This window comes from Cucurbita moschata, unplaced genomic scaffold, assembly GCF_002738365.1.
Source record: "Cucurbita moschata cultivar Rifu unplaced genomic scaffold, Cmos_1.0 Cmo_Scf00011, whole genome shotgun sequence".
NCBI lineage: Eukaryota > Viridiplantae > Streptophyta > Magnoliopsida > Cucurbitales > Cucurbitaceae > Cucurbita > Cucurbita moschata.
This window is the reverse complement of record NW_019268527.1, coordinates 5052720-5074747: the sequence shown is the minus strand read 5'-3', so window position 1 is coordinate 5074747 and position 22028 is coordinate 5052720. Positions and strand designations below refer to the sequence as shown.

Below are 22028 nucleotides of genomic sequence, written 5' to 3'. Positions count from 1 at the left end.
TTTTTTTTTTTTTTTTTTTTTGTAATTTAAATAAATAATGGACTTTATTTTAAATCATAAACGTGTGCAGATTTTAAATTAAATTAAATAATATGTCATTACAATTAGTGATAAAATATAATTAAAATTGATGTTTTTTAAATTTGAATATTATAGCTAAAATTGGTGCACCATCATTTTCATAATTCAAATTGAAAACAATAGATTTAAAAATAATATATATTTTTTAATTAAAAACTCAAAAACCATAATTTTTATTATTTAATTGCAACAATTTTATTGACATTCAATTTCGACTATAATTATAATTTTAATATCTAAAAGACGTATGATTATTTTTTTTGGAATGAGATATTTTTTATATATATTATATTTATTTCAATTACAATTTTATAATAAAATATCGAGTGAAATATAACATGGGGAAAATAGTTAAAAGGAAAAAATAATTAATTAAAAAAAGGAAATTGTCAGATCAGCCAACTGGAGTAAATGTCAGTGTCGGGACGGAAAAATGAGCTTAGATCTTTTTGGTTCTCTTCTAAAATATCTCTCTCCTCTATATTTTAAATATTCAGATATTTTCACTGCCATCCCCCAACCTTTCTCCACCCGCTCGACTACACTATTCTTGGCTACTCGCTCTCTCATTCCCCCACCTGTCCCTCCACAGTTACAAATTTTTATGATACATTTTCGTGACATACAAATATCATCCAATTTCATATTATATTAAATCTAAACCATCCTTAGAATTTTAGATAAAAAAAAAAAAAGAAAAATAATTTAAAATGTTAAGAATGTGTTTTATTACTGACCTTTATGATGAAATAACTCGACATCAAGCTGTGAAAATTTGTACTCAGACGATGATTTTAAAATCATAAAAAAATTTAATAAAATATAATTGTCATTATTGTAATTTTTTTTTATATAAAAATATTATAGACTTATTAGATTTAAAATTAAAATTTTATATTTGAGAAATAATGTTTAAATTTTAATATTTAATAGGCGAAGAGAGAAGGAAGGCGAGTAGGAAAAGCACTTAATGAGGTAATCTGTACTCGCGTTTGGGTCAAGCCAACGCAAAGGAGATGCCAACCTATTGGCTCTCTTCGTAGATCGCTCTATAAAAGCCATCGTAATTAACTCCAAACCCACCGGAAAACTCCATTTTTCTTCCTTCTTCTTCTTCTTCTTCTTCTTCGTCTTCTTCTCTGTGTTTTCTTTCCTCATAAACCCTAGCCATGGCGTCGCACGTGCAATTCAGCAAAACGGGGCCGTTTTGGACCGATGAAAAGCACGTGCACTTCTTGAATTCCATGGAAGCTTCTTTTGTCCGATCCATGTACGAAAATCTGCACCATCGCCGCCGTCTACGGTTGAACCGCCTCCTCCCGGACACTGCTGACTCAACCCTAGATTCGCATCAGAAGTACAGGAAAAACCACCATCCTACCGCCGGTGAGTTTAGGGTTAACGTCAAACAAAAGAGGACGATGATTATTTTCGATTATTTATTTATTTATTTATTTAACTAAAAAAGGACCAATCAAACAGCGTCAAACTATACCATAAAAGTGGGAATAGTGAATATTCCTTACGAAGATATTTATATATATATATATATATATGCTTGCATTTTCTTTTTTTGTTATTATTGCCTTTTTTAAATAAATAAATAAATAACTTTTGCCTGTGATCCAGGAGGTGGCAGAATGGACGGTAGATCTAGCAGGAGATCGAGGAGGATATCATCTCTACCGCCCATTTCAATTCAAGATCAGGTTAGTCAGAACTCCATATCAAACATTGCATTTCTTCTTTCTTTCTTTCTTTTTTCTCTTCCAATATTAGAAATTGTATATTAAATATATCCACACCATTTTTTATTTTTTTTATAAACTTTTGTTTTTTATCCCCTACAAGTTTGGTTGAGTTGAATTAGTGCTCGAACGATTGATTTTAAAAAAAACATTTAAACATATTACATTTATCTCTAATATATGTTAGAATATCAAATATTTATAAGTCGCAACACATCTTTAACATTTGTTATCAACGTCAATAGGCTGAATTGTGTACCCTATTATAGGGTCAATGGTCTGGAATTAGTTGGGTTGATCTAACTATGGTCTTGGAGTTAGTTGGGTTGATCTAACTAGCCTGAAGCAAGTCATATTGGAAGTTGGCTAGTCTTGTTAGTATGAAGCAAACAAACGATTTTTTTTTTGTTTTTTAAAATTTTAAGCTAACACAAATCGAAAAATATCTAACTCTACCCAACTCTAATAGTCTGAATTATGAATAGTCTAAATTACTCACATTATTGAACGTATGAACATCGGTTAGTTTGAGTATTTTTTGTGATGACATGTAAAAGTAGATCGTAATTAAGAAGTGATTAAATTATAATTAAGTAGAGGATTATGGCCATAATGTGATGGAAAAGTGGGGGAAGTCTAAATTTTATTAATATAAATAAATGAATAAAGGAGAAGAAAAAATATCTGCTTCAATAAATGAATAATCCGTCTCATAAATTATGCATGAATTAGTTAGAAAATAATGTGTAATTTTTGGTATGTAATTAATAATTAAAATAAAGGGCATGCTTGTGTGATCGGACAGGTGGTCCCACAAATGGAAAATAGAGCAGCTGAGGAAGAAGATGAGGAAGACCATCCAACGTCACCTATCAATTGCTAAATTGCATTTTTCCACTATTTTTTTTTATGTCTTTTCGCTTTATTGGGTTCAATCTAAATTAATTAACAATGGTGTGAAAAAAAAAAAGGGTTTAATTAATATAATTGGGGGAAGGATTAATTGATTATGTCTCGCTCGAATGATTTTAAACATGCGAATGCAAGCTACCTGACTTTTACTTTTTAATCATAATTAGTAAATATAATAAAAAGTTTTAAGATATATTAATAAAATATCGTAACTCTAAATTATAATTAATCAAAAGTTTATGCGGTACTTAATTAATAAAAAATAGGAAGTAAAGTAAATAAAGTATTCAAATTAAATCTAATTATTATTAAAGTGATTTTATTTTCTAATTTAAATAATCTTTTTGACCAATTAACTTTATGAAAAAAATAATTTGATTACGATGTTTGACAAGGAAAAGACGTGTACGAAGAGTTTTTTGTTTGTGTGTAAATTCAACAATATGTAGGTACGAAAGATTTGATACTTCGATGACTCATGCACAAAGAAATTAGGTTAGAAACAATGTACGATAAAAAAAAATACTAATTTTATTAGGTTAGTGAACTATTTTTTTCATAAACTATTGCATCGATAATCACTAAACAATCACTAAAGAGGTCAAATAAAACACATTTTATTCTAAAAATCGACGTTTTTTTTTTTTGTTCCTTCATAATTATTTGAACTTAAAAAAGAAGAATAACTCACAAGTTTATGATAAAAATTGATACAAAATAAGTTTAGGGGTAAAAATAAGAATATTTTTATTCTAGGGGCATGAGAGATAATCCTTATATTTTGAGGGGGCACTTGTGAAAAGATAAAAAAATATAGTATACTAAAAAATCTGGACCTTGGGTCGAGCCGATTCCGCTCATTACCGCCGCACTTGATTGGAGCCCTATCGTTTTTACACCGCGGAGACCCGTCAGAGATCTGAAGCTCGAAGAACCGTTGAAATCACCTTGAACAACCCAAGCTCTTGCACTTGATTCGAAGGAAACCACTTCTTCCCGCTATGTTGCTGCAAAAAATTTCAGTAAACAGGAATTTGCTTCTTCATGTCGGACTGTCTCTGTCGCTTTCCTTTTTCATTATCTTCTTCAAGATCCCAACCCTCTTCCTTCATGGCATATTCACCTACATCCACCCTGATAACGCCAGCAGTGGCGTCCGAGCTGCGATTAGAAGACCTGACGGCTCTAACTCCGGTTCTGGTCTAGAGGGCTACCGAAACTTGTCGTCAACGAGTGCCGCTGAGATCAGGAAAAGAACGAAGTCGAAGGACAAGGAGAAGGTTGAGTTTGACGAAAGCAAGGCGCAGATCTTCAGGTTAAAGCTGGATGAGAATCATCTCCAAACGCGGATCTATTTCAAAGAATACAGAGATGGATTCACTTTTTCATTTGTCGGTATTTCTTGTTTACTGCTGCAATTTTTCTTGGGTGCCTCTGAAGATTCTGGAGTTTGGGGAAATGGGATGTTTGTTCCTCTTCTTTTCGCGATCTTCGCTGGATGTAAGTTGTTTGTATCACTCGGTAAGGTTGCTTTGGAGAAATCTGCGTCTAGGTCGTTGGATAGGCAATTGAGCTTACTTTTTGGAGTTTGTGGGTTTCTTTTTGGACTTCTAACCTGTTCTTCGTTTAGCCCTTTTATATTGGATTTTGATCTTGATCAAATTAGTGGTTTGGGGACCTTTTTCGTTGCCATGTTAATGGGTTGCTTTTCGGGGTTTTTGTTTATACCTGCAACAAAAATCGCTCGCTCTTTTTGGCTTGGAACTGATCAAATTAGATGCAACTTGGAAATGGTTTATTGTGGGTGGTTTTCTCGGATGATTTTGTATGCGAGTCAGGTGGCCATGTTTTTCACCACCCTGCTTTGGGTCAAACCATTAGCTGAAATTTTCATTAACAAGAACATTGGCGGAAGTGAAATTGAACATATGTTAAATGAAATCGAAAATGCTGACAGATTGGTCGGAAATATAGGATTCTCAAAGGCTGATTTTCCCAAGCTTAGGCTCTGGTGTTTGGCACTGTCTGGTTTCTTGCAAATCATTGCTGTGAGGCAAAACTTACAAATGTATCTGAACGAAGCTCTGCTATCTTGGTATCAAAGACTGCATGCCGGGAAAGTTCCTGAATTGGATTTCAGTAGAGCAAAGGTTTTTCTGCACAATCACTACTTATGTGTGACTTCTTTGCAGTTTTTTGCTCCACCAGCCTTAGTTTTGCTTTTCTTTGGGTTATCTCAAATTAGTATCAACTCTTTGGAAGGCACCAGTTTGGCTAGTTTTATTCTTTCCTGCTCTCCTTTAATCAAACAAGTGCCTCTGGTAATGGCTTGGTGGATTGTCTCTGTAATGTCTATTTATACATCAGCCACCATCGTGCTATATCGTCGTGGCGTGCTGTACGTTTCTTGAAATGCAGAATATGTTTGTTTTTCTTCTCTCTTTTGGCTTTGTGATTCCAAATTCTCACCGAAATTTGGTCCATGGAGTTTGTACTGCTGTAAGAGTTTCGTTAGAACAGCACTTTATTTGGCTGTAAACATGACAATATCCTATGAATCATTTTGTATAAACGGATGCTGGTCGAGGGATCAAAGTTTAGATGGGTTTTTTCTGTCATGGTGCCTAATTTTCTTTGACTTCTCAGTGGTCTCTTCTTCAATCTCTACCAGTTCAGGTATGTATTTCTTTCGAACAAACTGTTTCATTCCGGTCTCGTGATTCTGATTGATCTGGCTCTGTCTAATATTGATATCTGTCTTAGTTTTCGAGTAGGAAAGGAGAAGATCCATATAACTTATTTGCAATTTTTTTTGTTGATATGATTCTTTTATCATCCTTGGTATGAACATGATATGTTTGATAACCTGTTTAAAGTGGTTTGAGATGGCCTCTAGATTGAAGGTAAAACTGGAGAAATGGAAGAGTAGTAACAAGATTGAGGGCTTCTTGGAGAAATGGAAAGTTTTCAAAATTTCAAAGAAGGGTTTCATATTCCAAGGAAGATAGTGTTGTTCTTAGAAAGAAAATTGAGGGTTTCATTTGGTTTGGGGAAGTGAAAAAAATATTAGTCATGAAGTTGAGTGGGAAACTGTGACTTTTACCTTCTGAAAAAGATGGCATTGGTGTTGGGAATTTGAATTTGAATTTGAAGGAAAGGATTGTGACTTTAGAGGTTTCCATTGGAGAGAGAGAGGGGAAGTTCTGAAAAGGTAAACGTTAGAAAAACGGGAAGATTCTCGTGGCCCACCCATTATGTATCACTGTCATCCTCACGATCTTAAAATGCATTTAATGAGAGGTTTTCACATCCTTATAAGAAATGCTTCGTTTCCCTCTACAATCAGAGTCTACAATCAATGTGAGATTGTTCTCATCTCTGATTGACGTGGGATCTTACTATCCATCTCTTGGGGCTAGCATCCTCGATGGCATATTGCTTGGTGTTTGGTTTCGATATCATTTGTAACAGCTTAAATCCACTGTTAGTAGCTATTGTCTACTGTCAGCCTTGTGGTTTTAAAATCCATCTACCATAGATAAATTTTCACTCTTAGAAGAAATGTTTTGCTTCCCTCTACCATCAATGTGAGATTGTTCTCATCTCCGATCGATGTGGGATCTTACTATCCACCCCTTGGGGCTTGCATCCTAGCTGACATACTGCTTGGTGCTTGGTCTCGATATCATTTGTAACAGCTCAAATCCATTGTTAGCAGCTGTTGTCTACTGTCAGCCTCGTATTGTCTACTGTCAGCTTTATAGTTTCAAAACGCATATACTAGATATAGGTTTTCACGCTTATAAGAAATGTTTCGTTTTCCTCTCTAACTAATACGGTCTTTGGTAGCTATGCCGAGTTGTCGATGTCATTGCTCATTTGGTTGGAAATTTGGTTTTGAGTGTCAATTACAAGTGTCTTGGTCTTTGATGAAGTGAGAAAAGATGATATTTTGGAACTAGTTGTGTTGTCAAAGATTCCACAAAATGGGCATACTTTGTGGGTCAAATGTAATAAAGACTTTTTGACTTGGCGAATATGGATACAGACATTTTGGGACTACTTTCATTCTCTCCTTTAAATTATACTCCTTTTTCCATTTATTTATTTCTTAAATAAATAAATAACATAACATAACATAATAAAATAATCTACGTGGATAGCTTAAAATAAATATTAAAAAAAAAATCCTTGGCCTTTCGGGGAAGTATCTCAAATTTGTATATATAAAAAGGAACTTCTCTTACTACTTCTACCACGAAGCTTCTAGAATTGAAATTCAATGGCCTTTCCTGGAAAAGGGCTTCGTACCTTTCCGCTTTAATTCGTATCTCGAAGCTTTTCTTTAGGGTTTGGAACTTGCCTACGATCTTTCCGGGATCTGATTTTCTTGATTCTTGTGCCTCCTCTCATGGAGGAGCCGACCGCCAAATCGACGTCTGCCGGCGCCGATTCACCGAGATCTGTGCCCACTCCTTTCTTGTCCAAAACGTATCAGCTCGTTGATGACCAGACGGTCGACCATGTCATTTCGTGGAACGACGATGGCTCTACCTTCATCGTTTGGAACACCTTGGCTTTTGCTAGAGATTTGCTCCCCAAGCATTTCAAGCATAATAACTTCACTAGCTTCCTCCGCCAGCTCAATACTTATGTAATCGATCTTCTACTGGATTTCTATTTCATTGATGTTTCCTTCTGAAGCGTGTAATGGATATGTGTTTCATTTCGGATTTTTTTTTTTTTTTTTTTGGTTTTAGGGATTTAGAAAGGTTGTATCGGACCGGTGGGAGTTTGCGAACGAGTGCTTTCGTAAGGGCAAGAAACAGCTTCTATGTGAGATTCAGCGTCGGAAATTGACCACTCCGGTGCTGACCACTGCTTCTAACTCGGTTGTGTTGACAGCCGTTGGTGCTTCGGCGATTCCGTCTGCCCATCTATTGACGGGGAGTTCTTCCGGTGAAGAACAAGTGATTTCGTCGGATGTAACTCCGACGAAAGATCTTGTGGAGTTGATTGATGAGAACGATAAGCTGAAAAAAGAGAAAGTTCGGCTGACGGAACAATTAACTGAGGTGAAATCCCTGTGCAACAACATCTTCTCCTTGATGTCGAGCTTCGTCGAAAACCAATTGAAGAGCAGTTGCAAAGTTAGAGAGAGCGTTTTAGCGTCGGCAAAATCGCTGGATCTTTTCCCGTTGAAGCGGCGTTCCGAAGAAGACGAAGCGGCAGAGGCCATGGAAGCGGAGACGTATCAGATCGGAGCAAAGCGGCCTAGAGAATACAGGGAGGGGCCGGAAGCGGCGGAGGATGATACTACTCTGCGACTTCAACCACCGGAGAGACCGAAAGTGAAATCAGACCGGATAATTTGAGAACAGAAAGTTGATAATGAGAAAACGTGGCATAATCAGGTCCACTGAGAGAGGATTGTGAAATATCTGTAATTAAAGGGCTAGGATTAAAGTATCGACTTCCAGGTTCAAGTAATCAGCGGTGCAGGGAATCATTCCTCAAATGTGGGAAAGACGGCACGTGTGGCAGCCTTTTAGGCTGAGGGGATAAATTAAGGAGATTTGAATTAAATATCAAGTGTATTTTTTGTATTTTGAAAGGAAAGTAATACTTTATTTTTTAGTTATATTATTAATCATTTTTCATATTAGCTGGAATTGTAATTAAAATTTTATAGTGTATTTTTATACTTCTAATTTTAATTAATTAATTCAAGTGACGTAATTATGGAATATACTACAATATTTAAAATCAACCTCTAGCTCGATTCCAACCCAACTCGAGTACGAACAAGTCAATCAAAATTTTAAATTTTGTATTTTATAATTGATATCCAATGAAACTATTCTGCAGACATGTTTTAAAATCTTGAAGTTGATAATGATCTGTAACGGACTATCTACTACGGTGGGTTTGAGCTATTACAAATGATATCAAAGCTAGACATCAGATACTGTGTTAGCAATATCTACTACTGTGGGTTTGAGCTCTTACAAATGATATCAAAGCTAGACATCATACTGTGTTAGCAAGTACGTTGAGTCTGAAGGAGGTAGATTGTGAGATCCCACATTGACAATCTCACATCGGTTGGAGAAGAGAACAAAACACTTGTTATAAAGATGTGAAAACCGTCTCCCTAGTAGATGCATTTTAAAACCATGAGGCTGACGACAATACATAACAGATTAAAGCGGACAATATTTACTAGAGCTTAGCAGTAGAACACGTTCTATGACAAAGATAAAAGATGTGATTGATTGGATTGGATTAGATTAGATGATAAAATGTAATACAACTCTGAACAAATTCGAGCATATCCTCTACTAATATACTTGTTTACAGTGTTATATTCAAGCTCTAAATCTTTCTTACTGTAATTTGATCCCTTTAAGAAACTTGAATACCTGAAGCATGGAAGGTCTGTTAGCAGGATTTTCAGACAGACAAACACAAGCAATCTTTAGAGTTTGAAGCATCATATGCTTTGAATCAGCATTCAAAACCGTCACGTCCAGAACCTCCGCCCCCTCACCCTTCTTGATCTTCTGAAACACCCAACCAACCAGATTCCCACCTTCAATCTCCTTAAACTCAGGTCCTGTTGGTTCCTTCCCAGTTACCAGTTCCAGCAGAATCACTCCGAAGCTATAAACGTCTCCTTTCGCCGTCGATCTCCCGCTCTGCCCGTACTCCGGCGGAATGTAACCAAACGTTCCAGCTATCTCAGTTGTCACATGAGTCTCACAAGCACTGATCAACCTTGCCAATCCAAAGTCACCAACTTTTGGTTCAAACTCTTCATTCAGTAGTATATTACTTGCCTTAACATCCCTATGAATGATGTGGGGGATGAATCCATGGTGAAGAAATGCCAATCCACACGCTGCGCCCGAAGCGACTTTGAGCCGAGTCTCCCAGTTAAGAACTTCAAGCGCACTGGTTCGGTTTCGCAGCCAAAGATCCAAGCTACCATTCACCATATACTCATACACAAGAAGCTTCTCCTCCCCAAGAGAGCAGTAGCCAAGCAATGGAACAAGGTTATGATGCTTTACTTTGCCTATGGTTTCCATTTCAGCCATGAATTCCCTGTGCCCCTGTGTTTTTGCTTGGCTTAGCTTCTTGACAGCAACAATTTTCCCATCAGGCAAGGTGGCCTTGTACACTGTCCCAAATCCTCCATCTCCAATGATGTTTGTTTTACAGAAGTTATTGGTTGCTTCAAGGATATCAACCAAAGTTAGCTTCAGAAGCGGCTGCTCGAACATCGCCACGTTGATGCTTAACGGCTCTTTCGATCTACTGCTGCTTAAGAAATAGAGATTGGGATCCATCAAACTGTTTAGTTTGCTTTCCTCCATGTCCTCTGGATCATCATCTCTATGGCTTCGAATAATCCGTTTTCGCATAGCAAACGCCACGGAAAAAACGACAAGAACACTAACAATGATAATCCCAGCAACACTCCAAGCATTCAAGACTGCAGATCTTTCCATGCTTTTGATCTTGCAATTGTAACCCATGATTCTTCCACAAAGATTCTTGTTCCCAACAAATGAACTTTTGGATAGATTCTGGCAAATGCCGCTTTTCGGGATGGGTCCTTCGAGACTGTTTTTCGCCAAATTCAGGTAGAACATATTGAACAGGCTGCATATTTTCTCTGGAATCTCTCCTGAGAGCTTGTTATTTGAAACATCTAAGTACTCAAGTTGCATAAGATCCCCAAGATCTGGAGGGATTGGCCCTGTGAAATTATTTCCATGAAGATCCAAAGTTGTCAAGTATGAAAGGTTGCCTAATGCTCGTGGAAGAACGCCCTCGAACTCGTTACGACTCAAATTCAAAGCTTCAATCTTCCATGTAAATGAGCTTGGGAAAAGCTCTACAATCTGTCCAGAAAGCCTGTTCTCTTGTACATAAAGCCCCACAAGATTCAACACGTTGGACAGAGACAAAGGAAGATCACCATCCAACTCATTAGAACTTAGATCCAAATGAGTTAAAGCTTTCAGATCACCAAGAGTTTCTGGAACTGAACCAGATAGTCTATTACCAGTTAAGTTCAACTTCACCAAGCTACTCAAACGACTCAAGCTTACCGGGATCGATCCGGTGAGGCGATTATTCCCAAGATACAGGCCTTGCAGCTTGAGAACATCGCCGAGCTCTGCGGGAATAGGACCGGAAAGCATATTGCCAGACAAATCCAAGGTTGTCAGGTTTGTTAAGAGAGAAAGAGATTTAGGAATCTCTCCAGAAAGTAGATTATTGTTCAGTAAAAGATCCACCACGACAACACACTCCCCCAGTTCATCAGGTATGCTACCCGACAATCTATTATGGGACAAATCAAAAACACCATGATGTTGAACAAAGCTCAAATCAGGAATAGTCACTTGTTGAAAATAAGCAGATGTCTTGGAAGGTATTGCTCCAGATAACTCATTGTGCGAAAGAACAAGGCACTGTAATTCAGCAAGCTCTGCAAGTCCTTCCGGTATCGACCCGTTTAGACCGTTGTTTCCGAGGTCCAATGTGGTAAGAGCTTTACAATCTCCAAGCATGGTTGGAATAGTTCCTTCAAGCAGATTTGAATTCAAGTTTAGAACAGAAAGGGCTGTGAGATTTCCAATCTCATTTGGTATTGTGCCTGTCAACCTATTGTTGCTAAGAACAAGCCTCTGAAGTGAAGCTGCATAACCAATCTCTGAAGGGAGATGACCCTCCAATTGGTTATTTGCAGCAGAAAACTCCATCAAATTCACCGAGTTCCATATACTTCTTGGTAACAAACCGGTGAAATTATTCGAGTCGAGGTTGATTACGAGTAAGGGAAGGTCTGAGAAGTACTCAGGTATTGCACCAACAATCAGATTGTCTACCAAAACCAACTGTGTAAGGTTTCTACACAGCACGAACGTGTCGTCGATCGAACCCGAAAGGAAATTACTATCAAGATCAATCTCCATCAAGGATGCAGCATTACAAATCTCTTTAGGTATTGAACCTGTTAACATGTTATTTCTCAAACTGAGGTGATTAAGCATTGAGCAATTCCCAATCTCAGGTGGGATTTCCCCGGTGAACCGATTACTCGACAGTAAGATCGATTCAACACGATCCCATTTGCCAAGCCAAGAAGGCAATGGCCCAGAAAGCTGATTCTTCTCTGCAGAAAATGTCAAGATGGGAAGCTCTGAAAGCTCTTGTGGCAACATCCCAGATAGAGAGTTGAATGAAAGCATCAATGTTTTCAAGTTTTTGCAGTTTCCAAGTTCAGCAGGAATGGAACCATTAATGTCAGTGTAAACCAGATTCAATATGGTCAAGTTCTGTAACTCACCAATCGATTTTGGGATAGAACATTCAAGTGGGTTGTATGAAAGGTCCAGTTTACTCAATGATTTCAACTTGGATAGTTCTTCGGGCAATGGACCAGTTAAAGAACAAGAAGGAGCGAAAAAGTTCTCTAGCAACACAAGATTACCAAATTCAGGCGGCAACTCGCCGGAAAAGTGGTTAATGCCGATGTAAAGGTCAGTCAAATGCTGTAGATTACCAATTTCAGGTGGGATTGAACCAGAAAACGAGTTGTTGGAAATGTCCAAAGAAGTTAAGGATTTAAGCTCAGTAAAGATGGTTAATGGGAGTGAACCTGATAAAAGATTGTTGCCAAGGTCCAACGATAAGATTCTCGTCAAATTTCCGATATGGGTCGGAACATTTCCGACGAAGGCATTGCCGGAAAGGTCAAGCGTCCGTAGTTGCTTTAACTTTCCAAGCTCCGGCGGGATTGTCCCTGTAAACAAATTACTCCCCAACTTGAGATTCTCCATCTGGGTCAACTCAGTGAGTCCGATGGGGAAGTCGCCGGAAAACTGATTTCCGTCGAGAGCGAGCACCTTCAAGCTCCGAAGATTGGATATCTGAGGTGGGATTGAGCCATAGAGGTCGTTGTTTGAAAGGTCAAGAACAGAGAGGCTCGAGATATTGAAAAGGGAAGGAGACAGTCGGCCTTTAAGGGAACGAGATGAAAGGGAGAGCTCTGTAACTCGACGGAATCGGCAAGAAACGCCGACCCAAAAGCAGTGAGGGACCAATGAGTTCCATGGAAGGGTTTTTGAGGTGTCTAGCAATGCTTTGAAAGAAAGCAAGCTTTCTCTGTCGAGAAGAATCTGATTGTGGTCAGAAACGCCATTGGAGGTCAAAATACAGAGCTCGAAGAAGAAGAAGAAAATGAGAAAGAGGCGTTTCAGCTCCATACCCATATGAAATACCATGAAATCTCAATCGTTTAAACCCCAACTGCAAAAAAAATGAAGAAGAGAAACCTCAAATTTCATGGCAGTTGAAGAAGAAGAAGAAGAAGAAGAAGAAGAAAGTTAAGCGCCATAGGTAGAATTTAATGGAAGGGATTATTGTAAAATATAGCCCACAAATATTTATGTTTTTGAAAAAACTAAATTTTTTTTTATCCTTTTACTAATGAAATATGACGTCAGCATGAAAAAAAATTATGTATATAAAATTGGGCTTGTGCCTTCATTAAATATTAGATAAAATAAATGTATATTAAAATTTATTTAAATAATTCTTTTAATCTAAATTACTAAAATTTTAATAATATATATATATTTAGCAAATTCCCCATTTTTGTGGCAGTAAGGGTAAAATCGTAATTTATATTTCCTTAACATGAAAAGTAATCCCAAATTACTAATTTTAATATAGGGGCATTTCTTACAATTAACCACAATGAAAGAACTATGGCAAAAAAAGCCTTGTGGTAAAAAAGGAGGTGCAGCTCACGTGACTTGAGGGATGTTCTGTTTTTTTTTTTTTTTTACTTTCAGACCCTTCAAATTCCTTGTTTTTACTTTTGGGTATTTATTTTGAAGTCCTTCAAGTTTTGAGAAATTCAAGTTTTTGACTTGTGGGTATTTATTTTGAAGTCCTCCAAGTTTTGAGAAATTCAGCTCTTGTGGAAAACACAAAGCTTTGTGTTTGGAGCCCTAATATCTTATTCCTATATGCTCTCTCTATACCTTTTTTGCATTTATTCCAAGCTTTTTGGGTCAATTATTGTGGGACAGAATCAAATTTGGTCAAAAAAACGGAACATAGAGTCCCAATTATTCGACTTATGTTTGTGGGTTTTAGGGTTCTTACTTACTCATAGGGCTTTGGTGTAAGATTTTAGATCCGTTGAATGAAGTGGTTCGGAATTGATAGAAGGAAGTACGCATTAGATATATTTGCATCTGTTTATTCTGAGTTGTATGTGACTCTGTGATGATTGTTCTTATATTAGTAAAATCATTTATGGAGTAGTAAATGACACATGGTATTTATGAACGTTGCCACTATGGTCACTAGCTAGATCGTTTTGACTCATAGTTAGATGGCCCGTGTTTGGTTTTGCAAGCTGGATGCTAGTGTTTTCTTGACTGAGTAGGGTGATAAGCTGGATGACTTACTTTCGAGACAGATTTTGGTCATAAGCTAGATGACCTGCATTTTGAAATGGATTTTAGGTTCCACTGTTGTACTTAGATGTTGTTGTATGTGTATGCATATGTAAACCTAAAAATGGTTGTTTGCTGGGTATTCTTTATACTCGACCTTTTCACAACTGTGTTAGTGCTGAGGATTGTTTAGAAAAGGAGTCCCACGTTAGCTAATGGAAGAAAAAATCATGAGTTTATTAGTAAGGAATACTATCTCCATTGGTACGAGAATTCTTGAAGAAACCAAAATAAAATTACGAGGGTTTATGTTTAAAATAGACAATATCATACCAATATAGAGGTCCGAAATTTTAAAAACGCATTAACATGTATAATGCATGGGAGAGATAAAAATAGTACAATAATTTGGCACACATTTGCTGTTTCGATGATTCTTTTTTTGGTACAAAACAACCCAACACAATCCTTAACTAACAAATAAAGACAATTGAAACTTGTTGGTTATGTTTTGTCTATGTATCTTTATCCTTTCTCCTCGATCAAATAGAGTAGCTATTTGACTTTTCTCTCGAGTTTTTTTCAATCAAATTTGTTATCATATAGGCAACAAGTTTCTTCTTCGGCCGAAGCACCTAAACCACTACAACCAAATTAGGTATGTAATTATTGGAGAGACACAAACAGGGGATAACACGATAACTTATTTGTTGCACTATATCACTATGAACAGAGGAACTTTTGCTCACGTTATATGTCCTTTAGTATACGTATCAAAACTAACAACATTCGAGATTATGCATGATTAAACACACAAAAAAAAAAGGCTCTCTAACTAATCCTACGTCCCTTATTCTTATGAGATTTTTCTCCACTATCAGGTTTTAGAACGAGCATAATACGTTTTAAAATAAAAACGTTTAATTCTCATAAAAATTTCCACTTTTTGAGAGAGATGCTTCTATCCTTGGCCTCTATGAAGCTATTGTCCTTATTTATTAGACTATTCAATAAGTTTTTCTTTTTTTTAAATGAGCACCTACTTTAATTTAATTCCATTTAACTCTAACTCCAACTAGGAATTGGAGGTTGGCTGACCATAAAATTAGGTCATTTCACTTTTTTTTTTTAAATAAAAAATTAAATAATTTTGATAGATATTGTCTGTCTTAGTCTGTTATGTATTGCCCTCAACCTCACGATTTTAAAACGCGTCTATGGAGAGGATCTAGCCCTACTTCGATCAATGCAATGCATCGTCTAGTGATTGGCTCTGATATCATTTATAACAGTCTAAGTCTACCACTAGTAGATATTATTCCACATCGGTTGGAGAGGAGAACAATTACTTATATGTGTGGAAACGTCTCCTAGTAGACATGTTTTAAAATTTTGAGGGGAAGCCCCCAAAGAAAAATCCAAAGATGACAATATTTGTTAGTGATGAGTTTGAGCAATTACAAATAGTATTAGAGGCAGACATGGGGGAGTGTGTCAGCAATGACGGTAACCCTCAAGAAGGATGGATTGTGAGTTCTCACGTCAACTCGAGAGAAGAATGAAACATTTTTTGTTTATAAAAATGTAGAAATCTCTCGTTAGCAAACATATTTTAAAATTATGAGGTTGACGACGATACGTAATAGACTAAATCAAACAATATCTATTAGCCGATTACATTTTAATACAACAATTATGGTGAAAATTTACCATTTTTAACCATGATGGAAGGGAATATAAATGTGAGCAGTAAGTTTTAAATATTGGTGGTAAAGTATATACTATAATTTATAACATGCATTAATTAGGTAATTATTATTATTATTATTTTATTGGTGGGGAAATAGTTTAGAAAATTGACACGTGGATATATATATATATATATATATATATTTTTGTGATTCAAAGAAGAGTACAAATTTGGTCAATAATTTAAAAGGCTATAAACCTGAAAAGAACAAAAGTTTGAAGTCCAAGGTTTTTAAAATTTGCAAAAATGGGTCCCTTCTTTTTCTTCTTTTCACAAAAGGTATGTTTGGTTTTGGGCCAGGACCAGTTTCAGATTCGGGGCCCCGAACTGACACATAAACTCCTCTGCTCCGCAGAGTTGCTGGACCCGGTCTTGGGGGTATTTATGTCCTTTCATTATTACAATTTTTACTCGGTTCAATCTTCTCTGATTCTGTACCAAAACCGAACCGAACCGAACCGATTAGTACGAAGAGCTGCAGTTTCCGTAGAAAAAACAGAGAAAATCACGTAAAAATCTTCAGAGAAGAGATTTTCCGGGAAAATTTTTGTGGGTCGGAAGAGAAAATGAAGGTTTTTAGTTTAATGGGTGAGCGTTAGCGAGTGGCAGCCCCTGCAGTGACATCAATGATCATGTACTGCAACTGCAGCCGTTTCAGAGGCAGAGATTTCCGAACAGAGCAAAAACAGAGCATTCATTTTGAGAAAGGGGGAATAAAGAACACAAAAAGGGATTGGACATAAATTGTTGATTGTGAAAGGAGGTTGCGTAAGTGAGCTCAAAACTTGAAGTTTTGTGGTGTAAGTTTTGGTCGTTTTTTCATTTAATGTCGGAGGCAGACAGAGTTCTGAATTGGTAAGTTTGGTCAGGATTCTTTAGTTTTGGCTGCAGACTAAATTTGTGTTCATGACAACTTTGTGTTCTTCCATTATAAATTAAATGAGATAACTATTGCCTGCCTTATGTGAGAACTTTATAAAGGTTCATTTGGACTTTCCTCATATAAAACAAGAAATGAGCTGGTAATTGTCATGGCCATGCATGTCCAACTCGTGTTGCCTATGGTCCCATGCTTGTTTTAGGCCTTATTTCCTATTGCTGCATGTCCGGTCATGTTTGTCCATGACGTGTTGTTCATGGCCGCATCGCATGTCCGTTCCAAACCCCTTTTACATGCTTTCATCTTATGTAAGTCTTTCCTATTTCATGTTGTGTTAATATGGGGATGTATGATCGGTCACCAAAATCATCTCTACACCTGCTAGAGCTAAAATGCCCCAAAATGTACTACAGGTAGATATCACTAGTTGTCATTTCTTCCCACGCGAGTTGTTTGTTGCCTACTCACTTTTAGCCCGTTGTTTGTTGCTTACTCACTTTTAGCTTATAATATTGCTTTCTTTCAAATTGTTTTCCACGAATTCTAAAACATTTCTTTCAAAAACATGACTTGAGACTCAAGCATACATCGACATTGTCCATAAAGTCCAAATTTCTCACGACTGACTTGTTCGTTGGGTTAGAACAAGTATTGCACAATCGTTGCCCCGTTGCTGCATTAGGGTAAAAAGATAAAAAGCTCCTCATAGATTTGTAAAGCAAAAACCAAACTAAAACCATTTTTTGAATTGGAGAAATAAGTAGACACTACATCACAAACATACAGATGAGTTCTAACCGGTCATCGAGTCAATACCCGAACCACCCACACGACAACCGCAACATTACAAACTTATGTAAACCCAATACGAAATCACATGTTCGTGGTTCGTTCTTGACTAGAAACCTATGCTTTGACCATTCTTTGTCTGAGATCTTCTCATGTTCAGTCTATGAAAATTTTCCCATAAACTTTGCATATGAGCCTACACTTACCTTTCTAATGAAAGCTTGCTAAACGAGCAAGCATCGTTACGATACTCGAAGGGCGACTTTGATCTTTTGGATGGTGCAAGAAATGAGATTGTTAACTGTCTCAACTGACTCAACGGTGAGTTTGGCTGTTGGAAGGTTATTCACCAAGATTTGGAATGCAACTGTGAGAAGGCATCCACCAGCATAGCCACTGTTAATGTCTGACATGATCGAACCGTCTTTGTCGTTGTTAGTAGAAGCATAGATGGATGGGCCATCGGGGAGAATGGCGAATCCTGAAGGTAGTAGCGATACATAAGCCGAATCTCCTCCACGCATCACCAAGTTAATGGAGGCTGCGTCGACTGGAGCGTAAACGATCAGTGAGCCTGAAATATCAGTCCAACTCTCTTGCAATATAAGCATGGTGTTCTCATTAGCATTCATGGGCTGCAAAAAATAAAATGTTAGTATGCGGATGAATGAGTCTTGAGGAAATCATCTATACAGACACAGTTCGAGATTGCTCACGTTAGCGCGCAGGAGAGAAACACGGTTATCCAGTCCCTGGCCTTTCGATATGCGAAGCATCTCTATCATTGGTCTGCCATTGGATAAAATGTCCCATTCGCTCCGTAAGCACTCGTCTTGCAAGAATGCAAACAATCTCTGCTGAGTTACTGGCATCCAAACAGAAGTTGCAGCGCTCAACACGATACCCGGTGGCTCGCCAGGATCGTTGATGCTGTTTCTAGCCATCATTTTTACATCTTCACTAATATTGCCAACAACAAGCTTGTCCCACTTATGCAATGTTGAAGTACAAATCCCAGAACAGAAGTTATCAACCATACGCTGGGATAGTTTCAGCATACTTCGCCTACCGTGTGGTGATATTCCTGTTTGAATCAGACATGTAAGAACCCGAACGAAAATAGACTACACAAAGATCGAGTAACAAGACGAAATGAGACCTGCAGGATCTTCCGTAGAAGACATAAGAATTGCCAGACAGTCACATTGTCTTTGAAGGGTAGCAAGCCACCGTTGCGAACCGAAGCCGATGCCCCAACTAATTATCTGGCGGTAAAGTTGGTGTACAACAGTTTCATCATATTCTGTATGTTCCACCCATGTAACCTACAACAAACAAACCATCAATCAACATGACAAGACATCAGTCAGTGGGGTGGATTGTGAGATCCCACATCGGTTGGCAAGGGGAATGAAGAATTCCTTATAAGGGTGTGGAAACCTCTGCTTAGTAGACACGTTTTAAAACCGTCAACCTGACGGCAATACAAATAATTTTAAGAGTACTTTTCCAAACCACTTATGGGCCAAGTTCTTGCTCAGTAATCCCTCATAGATAAGAAATCTAGAACAGTCCAGTTTGTGTACTTTCCAAATAGAATAAGTTCAGAAATCAATGTGTTCCAAAACTTCGACCAGCACATCTTGTGTAATACTTCAATACATGAAAACGTCGTGTTGTATTCTTAAAACGAAGCTAAAACGTCATCATGTTTCATAAGGTTCTGTGTAAACTATCAATAGACCAGATCCAGATCATACACTCTCGTGGATCGGAAACGAAACAACGCTGATAGCGAGAGCAGAATGCAGGCATCAAACGAATAAAATATGCACATGAAAGAAATCTGAAGATTAGTAACTACCTTGGAGAAACCATTAGGCATATCTTGCACAATACAGCCGGAAGGGAGCCTCCTGCAACTGAAAAACATGTCTGCATCCGCGCCTTCTCCGAGGGAAACATCAACTACAGCCCACAGACCATCAGCATGCTGCTTGCAGAAGCGGAGGAACTTAAGAGTACGAACAGGAACAAGCGGGGAAAGTACTCGAAGTTCAGCATGCATCTGAACATATCGACGTTCTTTAGTTTATCTATAAGTATGTATCCACACGTTAATGTCGGGAGAAGGAGGGGCATAGAGAAATACCAATTGTAATGAACCATTTCTAGTTCCACCCATGCCATTTGATATCACATCGATTGTTGTGGCTCTAGCAATCAAACAAGGAAACATTTCTGCCCATCGGTTCTATTTTAAAGCCAAACAAACAATTTGTTATCAAAGCATAAACTTATTACATACATCTAAATGGACAATAATCCATAAAAGTTCTTGAAGCTGAAGAATAGCAAAAAGGGTTGAGAATACATACTGCATCCATCAACGTCTCGATGAGTGCCATGCTGTTGATGATGACCATTGTAGTATCTCTGGTAGCCTCTGTCGTCCAATTAGTGTGTTGCATGGCAGCCGACGAAGGAAATGTCCTGGAATATTCGTCAAAGTTCAACGTCTCTTTGCCACTGCTATCCCGGCTTCTGACCCAAAGGGGGGTATCAATTTGAGCCATCTTAACCAATTCATCCATAGCAGCCAAAGCAAGATCCACATATATTGTTCTGTCAATTGGTATATCATTGCCTGGCATGCCCATTTGAGACTTACTAATAGGCATCACAGGGCCACCATTGAAAAGTCCGTTTCCCAAGTTAAGCCCCATAGGAATAGGATCAGAAATGTTACTCACATTTCCCATTCCATTTCTTCCAACAGAAAGTTCCAAGCACGAGTCAGAGCTCACTGAAGAGCTATGATTGACAAAGGGCAAAACTGGCCAGCCCAAGAACTTGTTGGTGACGGTATATAACCGGTGCAGTTCATCCCTTAATCTGGCATTATCAATCCTAAGCTGGTGTTCCTCGAACGATAGATGAACAGGAATTGAAGGTCCACCGCATGTATTGCACGTTGGGTTCGAAATAGCATCCTTCATCACACTATTCTCGGCCCGAAGCTTATCGTTTTCGTGCTTAAGAATTGCATTCTCATGGCGTTCTATTTGTGTCTGATACATTTTCAAAAATGGCTAAATTGTTAATTACCTTCATCACCACGGATCTTAACAAACAAGCATAAACCAAAAAGATGTACAAGTGCTTACCTTCATCTGGGTTCGACGATTTTGAAACCAAAACTTCACTTGCTTCGACTCCAAACCAAGTCTCCTACTGAGCTCACTCCTTTGTTTATCATCTGGATGAGGACATTCCTTGAAGAAACTAAACCAAACAAGCAAAGCAAAGAAAAAATATTCCAAATCATCAAACTCTTATATGCCGTTTGGAAAAATATTACTAAGCACACACTATAGAAAGGCTAAACAATGAGATGTGAAATTAAGAGATATACATCTCAAGCTCTTGGATCTGATGGGGGGTATGCCTATGGTACTTCTTCCTTTTTCGTCGTCGTTCGTCGTTAGCATCCTGATCATCCCCAGATACAGCACCATCGATGTTGTCGCTGCCTGATCTGCTATCATATTCATCTTCCCTCATCCTCACAACTCCATTCGGATCAAAGCTGTCCCCAAGCAGACAAGCTTCTCTATATCCATCCATTTTCCCCTGCAACATAAAGCCATTAGCGTTTATTCACAAACAAGAAAGGACCCTAAAACTAATGCATAAACAAAGCAAGTCTAACGCAATGGATATGAATTACAATGGAAGTGGAATAAAATGGTTCGTACTATGGAATTGGAGAATTCAGAGGAGTTAGGCAATGAACAGGGAATTGGGAAAGCCAGAAAGCTCGGGTCAGCAACTGCACCATTAGGCATGATATGGTTGTATTAGCCACGGCTCTATCCTTCTGATCAAACCCACAAAAATTCAACAGATACACAACTTTTTATTTGCTTAGACAAGCAAATTCTCCTCACTTGAATGAATTTGAGGGATACCCACGTCCGTTTATAAGGGTTAAAGGCTTAAAAAGTGGGAGTTCTAAGGGATATAAGTAACCGTCCATTCGATTTCTGGGTTTGACTATAGCAAAGCAATGACATACTCATAAATACTGACAACAAAATGGACATTTCTCAATAGAAAACAGAAAGTACCAAGCTTTTTCCTCGTCAACGCCCATGCATGAATCATGACTTTTCACCTCCCTGTGTCTATCTTTTGAACACTCTCTTTGTCCAGAAAACAGTTGCAGAACAGTACAAAAACCAAAAGCAACAGGACAAGAAAACTCCCTTTTTTCCTCAGTTCCTTCCAGTTCATACTTTAACTCTCTATTACCATACCAAGAACAAAAAGAGAAGAAGAAATTAAAAAAAAAAAAAAAAAAAAAAAAAAAAAAAAAAAAA

The 22028-nt window shown here is 37.7% G+C and overlaps 6 protein-coding genes across 7 annotated transcripts in view; 4 read left to right on the top strand and 2 right to left on the bottom strand.

The window, feature by feature from the left end:
- Positions 1–60, top strand: part of LOC111449742 (3-hexulose-6-phosphate isomerase) — a 1544-nt gene extending 1484 nt beyond the window's left edge. The window contains exon 2 of the mRNA XM_023089766.1: positions 13–60. The gene's annotated coding sequence lies outside the window, so the exon portion shown is untranslated. The remainder of the gene's footprint in view (positions 1–12) is intronic.
- A 993-nt stretch (positions 61–1053) lies between these two features.
- On the top strand, positions 1054–2837 carry LOC111449801. Its single transcript, XM_023089847.1, has 3 exons — positions 1054–1467; positions 1711–1790; positions 2635–2837. Exons 1-3 carry the CDS (start codon positions 1251–1253, stop codon positions 2710–2712), a joined length of 375 nt encoding a protein of 124 aa, XP_022945615.1. The 5' UTR covers positions 1054–1250; the 3' UTR covers positions 2713–2837.
- Positions 2838–3528: 691 nt separating this feature from the next.
- On the top strand, positions 3529–5299 carry LOC111449456. The gene has a single exon (XM_023089351.1). The coding sequence runs from the start codon at positions 3743–3745 to the stop codon at positions 5150–5152; it is 1410 nt and encodes a 469-aa protein (XP_022945119.1). The 5' UTR covers positions 3529–3742; the 3' UTR covers positions 5153–5299.
- On the top strand, positions 5258–8382 carry LOC111449457 (heat stress transcription factor B-2a-like). The gene is made up of 3 exons (XM_023089352.1): positions 5258–5417; positions 7091–7395; positions 7502–8382. Exons 1-3 carry the CDS (start codon positions 5282–5284, stop codon positions 8114–8116), a joined length of 1056 nt encoding a protein of 351 aa, XP_022945120.1. The 5' UTR covers positions 5258–5281; the 3' UTR covers positions 8117–8382.
- A 667-nt stretch (positions 8383–9049) lies between these two features.
- LOC111449455 (leucine-rich repeat receptor protein kinase EMS1-like) lies at positions 9050–13187 on the bottom strand. Its single transcript, XM_023089350.1, has one exon. The coding sequence runs from the start codon at positions 13040–13042 to the stop codon at positions 9128–9130; it is 3915 nt and encodes a 1304-aa protein (XP_022945118.1). The 5' UTR covers positions 13043–13187; the 3' UTR covers positions 9050–9127.
- A 4384-nt stretch (positions 13188–17571) lies between these two features.
- LOC111449662 (homeobox-leucine zipper protein ANTHOCYANINLESS 2-like) overlaps positions 17572–22028 on the bottom strand; it is a 5614-nt gene continuing 1157 nt past the window's right edge. Inside the window, exons 1-9 of one of the 2 annotated variants that reach the window (XM_023089657.1) lie at positions 21405–21993; positions 21062–21279; positions 20814–20931; positions 20025–20717; positions 19799–19900; positions 19511–19714; positions 18806–18971; positions 18363–18730; positions 17572–18281 (exon numbers count right to left, since the gene is read on the bottom strand). In XM_023089657.1, coding sequence (XP_022945425.1) covers positions 17889–18281; positions 18363–18730; positions 18806–18971; positions 19511–19714; positions 19799–19900; positions 20025–20717; positions 20814–20931; positions 21062–21279; positions 21405–21494 — 2352 coding nt within the window. In that variant the 5' untranslated portion in view covers positions 21495–21993 and the 3' untranslated portion in view covers positions 17572–17888. Of the gene's footprint in view, positions 18282–18362; positions 18731–18805; positions 18972–19510; positions 19715–19798; positions 19901–20024; positions 20718–20813; positions 20932–21061; positions 21280–21404; positions 21994–22028 lie in introns of those variants that run through there. The other variant, XM_023089658.1, reaches the window with a different exon arrangement.

Bases quoted from the DNA above. Each gene is read 5' to 3' on its own strand.
- LOC111449801 (XM_023089847.1), top strand. From the start codon at position 1,251: ATGGCGTCGCACGTGCAATTCAGCAAAACGGGGCCGTTTTGGACCGAT. The intron at 1,468-1,710 runs GTGAGTTTAGGG...CCTGTGATCCAG, and splicing joins AAACCACCATCCTACCGCCG to GAGGTGGCAGAATGGACGGT. The intron at 1,791-2,634 runs GTTAGTCAGAAC...GTGATCGGACAG, and splicing joins CCATTTCAATTCAAGATCAG to GTGGTCCCACAAATGGAAAA.
- LOC111449456 (XM_023089351.1), top strand. From the start codon at position 3,743: ATGTTGCTGCAAAAAATTTCAGTAAACAGGAATTTGCTTCTTCATGTC.
- LOC111449457 (XM_023089352.1), top strand. From the start codon at position 5,282: ATGACAATATCCTATGAATCATTTTGTATAAACGGATGCTGGTCGAGG. The intron at 5,418-7,090 runs GTATGTATTTCT...GCTTTTCTTTAG, and splicing joins TTCAATCTCTACCAGTTCAG to GGTTTGGAACTTGCCTACGA. The intron at 7,396-7,501 runs GTAATCGATCTT...TTTTGGTTTTAG, and splicing joins TCCGCCAGCTCAATACTTAT to GGATTTAGAAAGGTTGTATC.
- LOC111449455 (XM_023089350.1), bottom strand. From the start codon at position 13,042: ATGGTATTTCATATGGGTATGGAGCTGAAACGCCTCTTTCTCATTTTC.